At 44.4% G+C, this 15,339-nt stretch overlaps 2 protein-coding genes across 3 annotated transcripts in view; one reads left to right on the top strand and one right to left on the bottom strand.

Moving 5' to 3' along the window:
• RSPH14 (radial spoke head 14 homolog) overlaps positions 1-15,339 on the top strand; it is a 299,387-nt gene that overhangs the window by 27,276 nt on the left and 256,772 nt on the right. The gene's annotated exons all lie outside the window — the stretch shown is intronic.
• Positions 10,113-15,339, bottom strand: part of GNAZ (G protein subunit alpha z) — a 208,740-nt gene continuing 203,513 nt past the window's right edge. The window contains 1 exon segment of the mRNA XM_038763432.1: positions 10,113-12,252. Within this exon segment, the coding sequence (XP_038619360.1) occupies positions 11,908-12,252 (345 nt within the window). The 3' untranslated portion in view covers positions 10,113-11,907.

The raw sequence follows: 15,339 nt of genomic DNA, 5'->3' as shown, positions 1-15,339 counted from the left end.
CCAGGTTTAGAACCCATGACTTTCTGATTCTCAGGCCCACTCTCTATCTATCTACCTACCTACCTATCCATCCATCTATCCATCCATCCATCCTTATTATGGTATTTCTTAAGCGCTTACTATGTACCAAGCACTGTTCTAAGCGCTGGGGTAGATACAAGGTAGTCAGGTTGTCCCACCTGGGGCTCACTGTCTTAATCCCCGTTTTACAGATGAGGGAACTGAGGCCCAGGGAAGTGAAGTGACTTGCCCACGGTCACACAGTAGGCAAATAATGGAGCCAGGTTTAGAACCCATGACTTTCTGATTCCCAGGCCCACTCTCTACCTACCTACCTACCCATCCATCTATCCATCCATCCATCCTTATTATCGTATTTCTTAAGCGCTTACTATGTACCAAGCACTTTTCTAAGCGCTGGGGTAGATACAAGGTAATCAGATTGTCCCACCTGGGGCTCACTGTCTTAATCACCATTTTACAGATGAGGGAACTGAGGCCCAGGGAAGTGAAGTGACTTGCCCAAGCTCACACAGTAGGCAAATGGTGGAGCAGGTTTAGAACCCATGACTTTCTGATTCGCAGGCCCACTCTCTATCTACCTACCTATCCATCCATCCATCCATCCTTATTATGGTATTTCTTAAGCGCTTACTATGCACCAAGCACTGTTCTAAGCACTGGGGTAGATACAAGGTAATTGGGTTGTCTCACATGGGGCTCACTGTCTTAATCCCCATTTTACAGATGAGGGAACTGAGGCCCAGGGAAGTGAAGTGACTTGCCCAAGCTCACACAGTAGGCAAATGGTGGAGCAGGTTTAGAACCCATGACTTTCTGATTCCCAGGCCCACGCTCTACTTACCTACCTACCTATCCATCCATCCATCCATCTATCCATCCATCCATCCTTATTATTGTATTTCTTAAGCGCTATGTACCAAGCACTGTTCTAAACGCTGGAGTAGATACAAGGTAGTCAGGTTGTCCCACCTGGGGCTCACTGTCTTAATCCCCATTTTACAGATGAGGTAACTGAGGCCCAGGGAAGTGAAGTGACTTGCCCAAGGTCACACAGTAGGCAAATGGTGGAGCCAGGTTTAGAACCCATGACTTTCTGATTCCCAGGCCCACTTTCTATCTATCTACCTACCTACCTACCTATCCATCCATCCATCCAATCATCCATCCATCCATCCATCCATCCATCCATCTCCCTGGCTGCTTCTTCTCAGTCTCTTTCCAAGGCTCCTCCTTTGTCTCCCACCCTCTGACTGTGGGAGCTCCTCAAGGTTCAGTTTTAAATCCCCTTCTAGTCTCCATTTACACTCACTCCCTTGGAGAACTCATTTGCTCCCATGGCTTCAACTAGTCTCTACGCAGATGATTCCCAAATCTACCTCTCCAGCCCTGACCTCCCTCCTTCCCTGCAGTCTCGTGCTTCCTTCTGCCTTCAGGGTATCTCTACTTGGATGTCCCACTGACACCTCAAACTTATTATGTCCAAAGCAGAAGTCCTCATCTTCCTACCAATCCTTGTCCTCCTCCTGTCTTTCCCATCACCATGGACAACACCACTATCCTTCCTGTCTCAAAACTCACACGTTGGCATTATCCTCATCTCTCTCATGCTCAGTCTGTCACTAAATCCTGCAGTTCTACCTTGCTGAAATCTGCCCTTTTCTCTTCATAAAAACTACTACTATGCTGCCTTGACTACTGCATCATCAACATCATCATCATCAATCGTATTTATTGAGCGCTTACTGTGTGCAGAGCACTGTACTAAGCGCTTGGGAAGTACAAGTTGGCAACATATAGAGACAGTCCCTACCCAGCAGTGGGCTCACAGTCTAAAAGGGGGAGACAGAGAACAAAACCAAACATACTAACAAAATAAAATAAATAGAATAGATACGTACAAGTAAAATAAATAAATAGAGTAGTAAATATGTACAAACATATGTACATATATACAGGTGCTGTGGGGAAGGGAAGGAGGTAAGATGGGGGGGATGGAGAGGCATCAGCCTCCTTGCTGACCTCCCTGCCTCCTATCCGTCTTTACTCCAGTTCATTTTTCACTCTGCTGTGTGGATCATTTTTCTTAAAAAAAAGCAGTTCAAGCCATGTCTCTCCGTGCCTTGAGCACCTCCATTCATTTCATTCATTCATTCAATCGTATTTATTGAGCGCTTACTGTGTGCAGAGCACTGGACTAAGCGCTTGGGAAGTACAAGTCGGCAACATATAGAGACGGTCCCTACCCAACAACGGGCTCACAGTCTAGAAGGGGGAGACAGACAACAAAACAAAGCATGTGGACAGGTGTCAAGTCCTCAGAATAAATAGAAGTAAGGCTAGATGCACATCATTAACAAAATAAATAGAATAGCAAATATGTACAAGTAAAATAAATAGAGTAATAAATCTGTACAAACATATATACAGGTGCTGTGGGGAGGGGAAGGAGGTAGGGCGGAGGGGAGGAGGAGAGAAAAAAGGGGATTACTTCCAGGGATTACCCTTCTACCACTGAATCAATCAGAAACTCTTTACCATTGGCTTTAAACCACTCAATCAGCTCGCTCTGTCTTATCTCACCAATTTGTACTTCCCAAGCGCTTAGTACAGTGCTCTGCACATAGTAAGCGCTCAATAAATACGATTGATGATGATGATGATGATCTCACCTCACTGATTTCCTGCTACTTACAACTTACTGTGTTTAGATCTCATCTACTTTTAGACTGTGAGCCCACTGTTGGGTAGGGACTGTCTCTATATGTTGCCAACTTGGACTTCCCAAGCGCTTAGTACAGTGCTCTGCACACAGTAAGCGCTCAATAAATACGATTGATTGATCGATTGATCTACTTTGCTGTCAACCCCTTGCCCACTTTCTCCCTCTGGCCTGGGACTCTCTCTCCCTTCATAATAGTAATAATAATAGGAAAGCAGCGTGGCTCAGTGGAAAGAGCCCGGGCTTTGGAGTCAGAGGTCAGGGGTTCAAATCCCAGCTCCGTCAGCTGTGTGACTTTGGGCCAGTCACTTAACTTCGCTGTGCCTCAGTTACCTCATCTGTAAAATGGGAATTAAGACTGTGAGCCCCCCCATGGGACAACCTGATCGCCTTGTAACCTCCCCAGTGCTTAGAACAGTGCTTTGCACAGAGTAAGTGCTTAATAAATGCCATTATTATCATTATTATTCATTCATTCATTCAGTTGTATTTATTGAGCGCTTACTGTGTGCAGAGCACTGTACTAAGCGCTTGGGAAGTCCAAATTACGTGCTTACTATGTGCCAAGCACTGTTCTAAGTGCTGGGGTAGATACAAGGTAATCAGGTTGGACACAGTCCCTGTCCCACGTAGGGCTCACATTCTTAATTCCCATTTTACAGATGAAGGAACTGATGCAAGAGAAATGAAGTGCCTTGCCCAAGGTCATGCAGCAGACAAGTGGCGGAGCCAGGATTAGAACCCACGTCCTCAGACGCCCAAGCCCATGGTCTTGTCGCTAGGCCACATGGCTTCTCACTAGGACTGGCTGCTTATTATCCAGCAGACCATTACTCTCCCCACCTTCAAAGCCTTATTAATCAATCAATCAATCAACCGTATTTATTGAGCGCTTACTATGTGCAGAGCACTGTACTAAGCGCTTGGGAAGTACAAATTGGCAACACATATTAAGATCACATTTCCTCCAAGAGGCCTTCCCTGACGAATCATTCATTCAATCGTATTTATTGAGCGCTTACTGGGTGCAGGGCACTGTACTAAGCGCTTCCCTCATTTCCCCTACCCCCCTCCCTTCTGCATTGCTTATCTCCTCGATCTATACCCTTAAACAATTGATATTCACCCCAGTCTCAGCCCCACAAAACTTAAGTACCTATCCACGATTTAATATCAGTCTCCCCCTCTAGACCATAAGCGCTTGTTGTTTTTCATATCGGTTAAGCACATACTATGTGCCAGGCACTGTACTAAGCGCTGGGGCGGAAACAAGCTAATCAGGTCACACGCAATCCCTGTCCTTCCTTTTTTCAATTGTATTTATTGAGCGCCTGGTGGGTGCAGACCACTATACTAAGTGCTTGGAAAGTACAATTTGGCAACAGATAAAGACAACCCAACAACGGGCTCCCAGTCCCACATGGGGCTCACAGTCTTAATACCCATTTTATAGACAAGCTAACTGAGGCCCAGAGAAGCAAAGTGACTTATTCAAGGTCACACAGCAGACTAGAGGCGGAGTAGAATTAGAACCCAGGTCTTTCTGACACCAAGCCCATGCTCTTTCCACTGGGCCGAGCTGGTTCCTTGTGGGAAGAGATGGTGTCTACCAACTTTGTTGTGTTGTATGTTGTACCCTCCCAAAAGCTTATTAGAGTGAGTGCTCTGCACATAGCACTCAGTAAATACCATTGATTGATTGCCATTGATTGAATATATGTATATATGTTTGTACATATTTATTACTCTATTTATTTTACTTGTACATATCTATTCTATTTATTTTATTTTGTTAGTATGTTTGCTTTTGTTCTCTGTCTCCCCCTTTTAGACTGTGAGCCCACTGTTGGGTAGGGACTGTCTCTATGTGTTGCCAATTTGTACTTCCCAAGCGCTTAGTACAGTGGTCTGCACCCAGCAGGCGCTCAATAAATACGATTGAAAAAATGAATGACAGGGATTGCGTGTGACCTGATTAGCTTGTTTCCGCCCCAGCGCTTAGTACAGTGCCTGGCACATAGTACGTGCTTAACCGATATCATGAAAAACAACAAGCGCTTATGGTCTAGAGGGGGAGACTGATATTAAATCATGGATAGGTACTTAAGTTTTGTGGGGCTGAGACTGGGGTGAATATCAATTGTTTAAGGGTATAGATCGAGGAGATAAGCAATGCAGAAGGGAGAGGGGGTAGGGGAAATGAGGGAAGCGCTTAGTACGCAGTAAGCGCTCAATAAATACGATTGATGATGATGATGATGAATACTGCAGATATTTAAGAGTTCTGCGATTCCCCAACCACAAATGACAAAAGCTTGTCACTGAGACACTTGAATAATAAATAATAACGGTATTCGTTAAGCGCGTACTATGTGCCAAGCACTGTTCCAAGCCCTGGGGTAGATACAAGGTAATCAGGTTGCCCCACGGGGGGCTCACCATCTTCATCCCCATTTGACAGATGAGGTCACTGAGGCCCAGAGAAGTTAAGTGGCTCTCCCAAGGTCACACAGCGACCAAGTGGTGGAGCCGGGATTAGAACCCACGTCCTCTGACTCCCCAAGCCCGTGCTTGCTTTTTCCCTTGACCGCAAATGTGCGTGTGCCCCCCGTCCACCCCCGCACTCCCTCCTCATATACAGTTACGGAAAGCTCTAGTGAGGATTTTGGATTTTTCTTTCTAAACAGATCCCCGTGCTCACGTTCCGCCACCTCAGAGGAACGGAGCTGTTTTTCACCTTTTTTTTTAAACTTTTAATTCAAATTTTTTTTTTTGGCCAACTTTGATGCTCATTTCAGCGAGCACTTAGTGAGAGTTGAAGCTGAGGAAGAGTGGGCTGGTGATATTCACGCTTCCTCCACAGAGCTCCTGACAGCGTTCCTTCCATCTTGCGCGGCAACACGCCGGCTTGTGAGGTCTCCTGAGCCAAAACTGCCAATCATTCCCCAGCGCGGTGCTGTTTTCCACCATTCGTGGGAAACCGTAAGCATTATTTTGAATAGAAAACTCATTTCTTCTCCACCTGAAGCCTCTTTCGATGGATTGGTCTCAAACTGTCCCCTGGGCTACACCGGGGCAGCTGTGAATCCTCCAATTCCAAGCTTTGGATGCACTTCCCACCAATCAGTCGAACATTAGTATTGGGAGGGAAGCAGCGTGGCTCAGTGGAAAGGGCACGGGCTTGGGAGTCAGAGGTCGTGGGTGCTAATCCCACCCCACCACTTATCAGCTGTGTGACTTTGGGAAAGCCACTTAACTTCTCTGTGCCTCAGTTTACCCTTCTGCCCATCCACCAAGCTAGCTCTCTTCCTCCCTTCAAGGCCCTATTGAGAGCTCACCTCCTCCAGGAGGCCTTCCCAGACTGAGCCCCTTCCTTCCTCTCCCCCTCGTCCCCCTCTCCATCCCCCCCATCTTACTGAGAGCTCACCTCCTCCAGGAGGCCTTCCCAGACTGAGCCCCTTCCTTCCTCTCCCCCTCTCCATCCCCCCATCTTACCTCCTTCCCTTCCCCACAGCACCTGTATATATGTTTGTACATATTTATTACTCTATATTTTACTTGTACATATCTATTCTATTTATTTTATTTTGTTAGTATGTTTGGTTTTGTTCTCCGTCTCCCCCTTTTAGACTGGGAGCCCACTGTTGGGTAGGGACTGTCTCTATATGTTGCCAACTTGTACTTCCCAAGCGCTTAGTACAGTGCTCTGCACACAGTAAGCGCTCAATAAATATGATTGATTGATTGATTAAGACTGTAAGCCCCATGTGGGATAACCTGATTACCTTGTATCTCCCCCAGCGCTTAAAACACTGCTTGGCACATAGTAAGCGTTTATCAAATACCAAAATTATAGAGAAGCAGCGTGGCTCAGTGGAAAGAGCACCGGCTTGGGAGTCAGAGGTCGTGGGTGCTAATCCCACCCCACCACTTATCAGCTGTGTGACTTTGGGCAAGTCACTTAAATTCTCTGTACCTCAGTTTAGTCATCTGTAAAACGGGGGTTAAGACTGTAAGCCCCATGTGGGATAACCTGATTACCTTGTATCTCCCCCAGCGCTTAAAACAGTGCTTGGCACATAGTAAGCACTTAACAAATACCAAAATTATAGAGAAGCAGCGTGGCTCAGTGGAAAGAGCAAGGGCTTGGGAGTCAGAGGTCGTGGGTTCTAATCCCACTCCACCGCTTATCAGCTGTGTGACTTTGGGCAAGCCACTTAACTTCTCTGGGCCTCAGTTTGCTCATCTGTAAAACGGGGATTAAGACTGTAAGCCCCGTGTGGGATAACCTGATTACCTTGTATCTCCCCCAGCGCTTAAAACAGTGCTTGGCACATAGTAAGCGCTTAACAAATACCAAAATTATAGGGAAGCAGCATGGCTCAGTGGAAAGAGCACGGGCTTGGGAGTCAGAGGTCGTGGGTTCTAATCCCACTCCACCGCTTATCAGCTGTGTGACTTTGGGCAAGCCACTTAACTTCTCTGAGTCTCAGTTACCTCATCTGTAAAATGGGGATTAAGACAGTGAGCCCCACGTAGGACAACATGATCACCTTGTATCCTCCCCAGCGCTTAGAACAGTGCTTTGCACATAGTAAGCGCTTAACAAATGCCATTGTTGTTATTATTATTATTATTATTATTATTATTATTGAGTGCTTACTATGTGCCGAGCACTGTTCTGAGCATCTTGAAGAGTACGATACAAAAGAATTACCTGTCATGTTCCCTGCCCATAACAAGCTTACAATATAGAGGGGGAAATCATCATCATCATCATCAATCGTATTTATTGAGCGCTTACTATGTGCAGAGCACTGTACTAAGCGCTTGGGAAGTACAAATTGGCAACATATAGAGACAGTCCCTACCCAACAGTGGGCTCACAGTCTAAAAGGGGGAGACAGAGAAAAAAAAAAACCAAACATACTAACAAAATAAAATAAATAGAAGAGATATATACAAATAAAATAGAGTAATAAATATGTACAAATATATATACATATATACAGGTGTTGTGGGGAAGGGAAGGAGGTAAGATGGGGGGGATGGAGAGGGGGACAAAGGGGAGAGGAAGGAAGGGGCTCAGTCTGGGAAGGCCTCCTGGAGGAGGTGAGCTCTCAGCGGGGCCTTCAAGACGAAGAGGGCGGGACGGCCGCCATCCCTGCCCTTCAGCTGAGGAGCGGCCCGGGAGTTAGGACTTGGGTTCTAATCCTGGCTCCACCACTTGACTGCTACGGGACCCTGGGCAAGTCGCTTCGCGTCTCTGGGCCTCAGTTATGTCAGCTGTAAAATGGGGATTGGAACTGTGAGCCCCATGTGGGACACGGATTGTCCAAACTGATTAGGTTGTATCTACCCCAGCGCTTAGTACAGTGCCTGGCCCTTAGTAAGCACTTAACAGACACCATCATAAAAAAACTACCACCAACAACAAAAAACTCCCCAAACTCCCCAGTTCAGGAACCCTATAACCCGACTCTGAGGATTTCTTAACCCACCACGCGGTTCACTGGGGTGAGGGCCCACTGAAAACAGTGGCTGGAGGTGGAGGGAAAGATCAAATTAAACGGACTTTTAGACTGTGAGCCCAATGTTGGGTAGGGACTGTCTCTGTATGTTGCCAATTTGTACTTCCCAAGCGCTTAGTACAGTGCTCTGCACATAGTAAGCGCTCAATAAATATGATTGATTGATTGATCAAATCCCAGCTCCGCCAATTGTCAGCTGTGTGACTTTGGGCAAGTCACTTAACTCCTCTGTGCCTCAGTTACCTCATCTGTAAAACGGGGGTTAAGACTGTGAGCCCCCTGTGGGACAACCTGATCACCTTGTATCTTCCCCAGCGCTTAGAACAGTGCTTTGCACATAGTAAGCGCTTAACAAATGCCATCATTATTATTATGTAAAGCAGGGCTCAGTGGGAAGAGCACGGGCTTTGGAGCCAGAGGTCATGGGTTCGAATCCCGACTCTGCCACGTCTGCTGTGTGACCTTGGGCAAGTCACTTAACTTCTCTGAGCCTCAGTTACCTCATCTGTTAAATGGGGATTGACTGTGAGCCCCACGTGGGACAACCTGATCGCCTGTATCCCCCAGCGCTTAGAACAGTGCTTTGCACATAGTAAGCGCTTAACAAATGCCATTTTATTATTATTATTATTATTCTCTTTCCTCCTTGACTATGCGCTCCATGTGCTAGAGAGGTAGCGGGGTCTAGTGGACAGAGCATGGGCCTAGCAGTCAGAAGGACCTGGGTTCTAATCCCGGCTCTACCGCTTGTCTGCTCTGTGACCTTGGGCAAGTCACTTCACTTCTCTATGCCTCAGGTACCTCATCTGTAAAATGGGGCTTGATACCGTGAGCCCCTTTGAGACAGGGACCTTTATCTACTCCAGTGCCTGGCACATAGTAAGCACTTCAGAAATACCACAATAATAATAATAATAATAATAATAATGGCATTTATTAAGCGCTTACTATGTGCAAAGCACTAGGAGGTAGCAGCATGGCATAATAATAATGATGGCATTTATTAAGCGCTTGTGCAAAGCACTGTTCTAAGCGCTGGGGAGGTTACAAGGTGATCAGGTTGTCCCACGGGGGGCTCACAGTCTTCATCCCCATTTTACGGATGAGGTAACAGACTCAGAGAAGTGAAGTGACTTGCCCAAAGTCACCCAGCTGGCAATTGGCGGAGCTGGGATTTGAACCCGTGACCCCTGACTCCAAAGTCCGTGCTCTTTCCACTGAGCCACGAGTGGATAGAGCATGGCTCTGGGAGTCAAAGGGTCGTGGGTTCTAACCCTGGCTCTGCCACCTGTCTGCTGTATGACCTTGGGTAAGTCACTTCACTTCTCCGGGCTTCAGTTCCCTCATCTGTAAAATGGGGAATGAGAGTGTGAGCCCCGTAGGGGACAGGGACTGTGTCCAACCCAATTAGCTTGTATCCACCCCAGTGCTTAGTACAGTGCCTGACACATAGTAGGCACTTAACATATACCATAATTATTATTATTATCATCATTATGTGGGACAGGAACTGTGTCCCACCGGATTACCTTGTATCCACCCCGGCTCTTAGAACACATAGTAAGTGCTTAACAAATACCAAACCCGAATGCGTGGATTAGGGAGCCTTTGAGTTCAAACAGTATCATACTCCTTTTTCTGCTACATAAACAAGGTTAGAGACGGGGGCTTTGGAGAGGAAACGATACTGCATTTTCCCTCTGTACTCTTACCTCTTCATTTCCAGATTGTTTATGGATCGGCTTAATCCAAGGCTACTGCATTATGACTTCCTAAAGTTTCAGAAACATTTACACTACTGCACAAGTAACAAAAAAACACCCACACTAAGAACCAGCTCAGTCTCATTCAGATTATTTATTTTCTTTAAAGTGGACAACCTTTGACTCTGATGGCGTCGTCACCTTATTTCCGAAAGCCCTTGGCTGAGACTTTTCACACTAATCTTGGAAACACACGGGACCGAACAAAGGGAGGAGAAGGAGATTCTTTTTTTTTTTTTTTTCCAGAGCGTTTGAATGTGCTTTACAATTCTCGAATGGATGTGTATTTACATTGCGACTTCGGTCGAAGTCTGAAAGCAGTCTTTTGTTTTTTAATGGAATGGATAAAAGTGTCCAAATAAAATAAAGGGCTCTGAGCCAATTGAGTATTTTTCCGGTAGAGTTCCACAGTGCTCCTTCAGTCCTCCGTCCGCAATCAGAGGAATAGTTACCTCATCCCACTGGATTTCTCCGAGTGATGACATCATGGAGCTGAGGAAATGCATCATCTCTACTCTCCTTCCCTAACTCGGCTAAACTGCAAATAAATTACTCTTTTAAATATCAAGACATTTAGTTATTGTTCATATCGCTCCCATATTAACCTTCTTAAAATACATCACATTTTCTTAACGAAAAAACAAAACCTCACCAATAACAAAAGGACTCTGCAGAGGCTTATATACTACACCCTCTTGATGATCTTAGCCTGAGAAAGGCTATTCAGTATTACCACATTTTCCAGAATTTCTTTGGAGCAATGGGGCAAAGTTGTCCATTGGCAATTTTTACACTCAGCAAGCTAGACACAAAAACAGTAGTTTAAAAAAAATATTGTGATTTTTTTTTCCTCGTATCTGTATTTAAAAAAGAACGATCGTTTTTTAAGTTTTCTTATTTTTTTTTGTTTGTGAAACACCACGAGATTTGGCCAAAAAAAGGTAAAAGAAGAAAGATCATGTTTCAATGTATAAAACATCGTTCCAGTAGAAGAAGTACAAGCCCCTAGGCTGGCCCAGAATTAAGTAGCTTCCTTCATTTTTTTTAAAATACGTTTAATTTGGTTTTTTGAAGCTTTAAGGAGCTGAATGGGGATATAGGTCAAATTGTCAGTCATAAACTTGATCTGCACCATTGGTTTCTGTACGTTATATATCCAGGATGAATTACGTGAAAAGCAGAGTATCTATACACAGTGCATCCTGTGTGTCAAATGTGTGCATAAACTGTACGATTTTATGCGTCATTACTGTCGATACAGGTCCTTTGGCTGCATGGAATACTTCGATTGAATCTGTTCTTTAGTTTCTGAATTGGAAATAGCTTCTTTTCTAGAAGCAAAGTGCAAGGCAGGCCCATTTCTTTTTTTTTCCTGCCACCCCTGCCTCTTCATGACAGTAAAATGGTTTCTACGACAGTCGAATGAAGGATCATTCCATACGCAGAAGGATGGCAGCTTTCGGGAAGCAAAATGAAATGAACAGAATGAACTTTGCCATGATTATGAGCACATTTCAGACTATTAAAAAGACCTCAACTCTTTTGGGAACTTTGCAATCTCCAAAACATGTATGTGTTTATATATGTATATGTCTATCTATCTAGCTATATCTGTATCTATATATATATATATATCTGAATATATATATATTTTCAAAATAGTGTTATGTGGGGATAAGGAGGTTGGTGGAGGTGTGTGTGTGGGGGGGGTTCTGTGAACATACCTTAGCTTACCCCCTCTTCCCCCCACCCCCAACTTTTTCTCCTTGGGCTTTCAAGTGCCGCCCTTTTATTTTCACCACCACAAATGGAGGTTGAGTTTCCCTCCTTTTATTTCGCCATAAGCAAGTGGACTGATCGCCCTAGATTCTTAGCAGAGGCCAATGTACTTGAGATTGTTCTGAATGATGACATCTGTCACCGCATCAAAGACAAACTGAATATTACTGGTATCAGTGGCGCACGTGAAGTGGGAGTAGATTTCCTTGGTTTCCTTGTTACGATTCAAGTCCTCAAACTGGCGCTGGATGTAGACTGCGGCCTCCTCGTAGGTGTTCTGGCCTTTGTACTCCGGGAAGCAGACAGTGAGCGGGATGCGCCGGATTTTCTCTGCCAGCAGATCCTTCTTATTCAGGAAAAGTATGAGGGAGGTGTTAATAAACCAGTTGTTGTTGCAAATGGAGTCGAAGAGACGCAAGCTTTCGGCCATCCGACTCTGCGGAGAGAGGGAAAAAGAAAACCAAACTAGCATTAGATCCGGAGGAAGGAAAGAGACGGCAACTGATGCTCAGAAATGTAATTGCGGCATTTGGAAGGTGGGGGGAAATGCTTTCTTTGAACGGGAATAGTGATGGATTTTAAAAAGTCAAATTGTTTGCATGAGAGGTTAAGCGCAGGATGAACGAAAATATCGTTTGAATCTTATCCTTGGGGTAGGCATTGGAAGAATAGGGCCGAAATTTCCAGTTAACCAGACAGTGAACCTGAGTTGTTTTTATGGCAACCTTTAGGATAGAAAGAAAAGTGACCTTGAGTAAGTTACTTAATCAATCGTATTTCCTGAGTGCTTAGTGTGTGCAGAACATTGTACTACGCACTTGGGAGATTACAATATCACAATATAACAGAGTTAGTAGACACATGCCCTGCCCACAATGACAACTTTTTTTGCTTTTAATGGTATTTGTTAAGCGCTATGCGCCAGGCACCGTTCTAAGCGATGGGGGTAGATACGAGCTCATTCATTCATTCAGTCAATCACATTTATTGAGTGCTTACCGTGCAGAGCACTGTACTAAACTCTTGGGAGAATAAAATACAACAATAAATATCATCAGGTTGGTCACAGTTACTGTCCCACATATGGCACACAGTCTTAATCTCCGTTTTACAGATGAGGTAACTGAGGCACAGAGAAGTCAAGTTGCCAAATGTCACAGAGCAGACGAGTGGAGGAGCTGGGATTAGAACCCAGGTCCTTCTCCTAGGCCCGTGCTTTATCCACTAAAACTTTTCTGTGCTTCAGTTTCCTCTTCTGTACAATGGGGAGTCAAAACCTGGTCTCCTACCTATTTAGACTGCGAGCTCCATGTGGGTTGGGGACTGTGTCCAGCCCTATTCCCTGAGTCATCATCATCATCATCATCATCAATCGTATTTACTGAGCGCTTACTATGTGCAGAGCACTGTACTAAGTGCTTGGGAAGTACAAATTGGCAACATATAGAGACAGTCCCTACCCAACAGTGGGCTCACAGTCTAAAAGGGGGAGACAGAGAACAAAACCAAGCATACTAACAAAATAAAATAAATAGAATAGATATGTACAAGTAAAATAGAGTAATAAATATGTACAAACATATATACATATATACAGGTGCTGTGGGGAAGGGAAGGAGGTAAGATGGGGGGATGGAGAGGGGGACGAGGGGGAGAGTCCTATCCCAGTGCTTGGCACATAGTAAGTGCTGAACAAATGCCATTATCATTATTGACGGGAATATCCTCTGAGGCTTGAAATCTATTTTAGAACAAGGCATATCCATTTGAACCCAAATCTCTTATACTGTGCTCCCCCAAGCGCTTTCAGTGCTCTGCACTCAGCACTAAATAAATACCACCGATTGATTGATTGACACATTGAAGCCACATTAACCTTATCCATGCAAGTGGTAATAAAGCATCCAAAATTTTTCTAAGGAAGATAAAGTTACTGCAACGACTCAGAACCCCATATTTCAATAAGAAAGATCAATGCCTTGCTGGGCAAGTAAAGGAAATTATGATTTTGCCACTTAACTCTAACAGTTACCCAGATCTATTGCTTAACAGTGAGGGAGGCGTCCATGCCAATACCACAGGAATGGCAGAGTCATTTGGTGTGGATCCGTCTTGACTCAGTTGGCCTCCATGTCCTTTCATTCATTCATTCATTCATTCATTCAATCACATTTATTGAGCATTTACTGTGTGCAGAACGTTTTACCAAGCTCTTGGGAAAGTACAATACAACAATAAACAGTGACATTCCTTGCCCACAGCGAGCTTACAGTCTAGAGAGGGGGAGACAGACATCAATACAAATAAATAAAATTACAGATAAGTCCTCTAGACTGTAAGCTTGTTATGGGCAGGGAATGTGCCTGTTATATATTCATTCATTCATTCAATCATTTATTGAGCGCTTACTGTGTGCAGAGCACTGTACTAAGCGCTTGCGAAGTACAAGTTGGCAACATATAGAGACGGTCCCTACCCAACAGTGGGCTCACAGTCTAGAAGGGGGAGACAGAGAACAAAACAAAACATTTTAACAAAATAAAATAAGTAGAATAAATATGTACAAGTAAAATAGAGTAATAAATACGTACAAACATATATGCATATATACAGGTGCTGTGAGGAAGGGAAGGAGGTAAGGCTGTGGGGGAGGAGGGGGAGAGCAATTCATACATTGTCATATTTCTTGAGCACTTACTGTGCGCAAAGCACTGTACTAAGCACTGGGGAGAGTACAAAACAACAACAGACATATTCCCTGCCCACAATGAGCTCATATTGTACTAAGTGCTAACAATACGAGTTCATTGTGGGCAGGGAATATGTCTGTTTGTTGTTGTTTTGTACTGTCCCAAGCACTTAGTACAGTGCTCTGCACACAGTAAATGCACACTAGTTCGGTCTGGGGAGGGGAATTTAATGAGCGGAATTATTGGACCAGTCAGTAGTTCCACTGACAACCCTTCATCGGCCAATTTTCCCAGGCCTTCTGCTCTCCAGAACTAATCCTGCTGGGGGCTGTTCGCTGTTTGCATTCTCCTGAATAATGTCTGTTGACACCAGTAAGAATTTGTGGACCGGAGGGAAAGAAATGTAATCGAGAAAACAATCTAGACAGTGCTCGAAAGTACTCCGGGAAAGGAACGCTGAACTGCTTACATATAAATTATTTATTTATATGTAAATTATTACTATAAATTATTTTATATGTAAATTATATGTAAATTATTATTTATACAATTTATTTCTCTATATTTACTTATATAGTACAGGCATTTACTTAATGCCTGTCTTCTCCTCTAGACTGTAAACTTATTGTGGGTAGGAGACATCTCTACCAAGTCTATTGTACGAGAAGCGGTGTGTTTTAGTGGATAGAGCACAGGCCTAGGAGTCGGAAGGACCTGGGTTCTAATTTTGGCTCTGCTACATGTCTGCTGTGTGACCTTGGGCAAGTCTTTTAACTTCTCGAGGCCTCCGTTACCTCATCTGTAAAATGGGGATTAAGACTGTGAGCCCCATT

Source organism: Tachyglossus aculeatus, chromosome 21, assembly GCF_015852505.1.
Source record: "Tachyglossus aculeatus isolate mTacAcu1 chromosome 21, mTacAcu1.pri, whole genome shotgun sequence".
Taxonomy (NCBI): Eukaryota; Metazoa; Chordata; class Mammalia; order Monotremata; family Tachyglossidae; genus Tachyglossus; species Tachyglossus aculeatus.
Note: the sequence above shows the minus strand (reverse complement) of the source record. Positions and strands in the feature narration are given on the sequence as shown.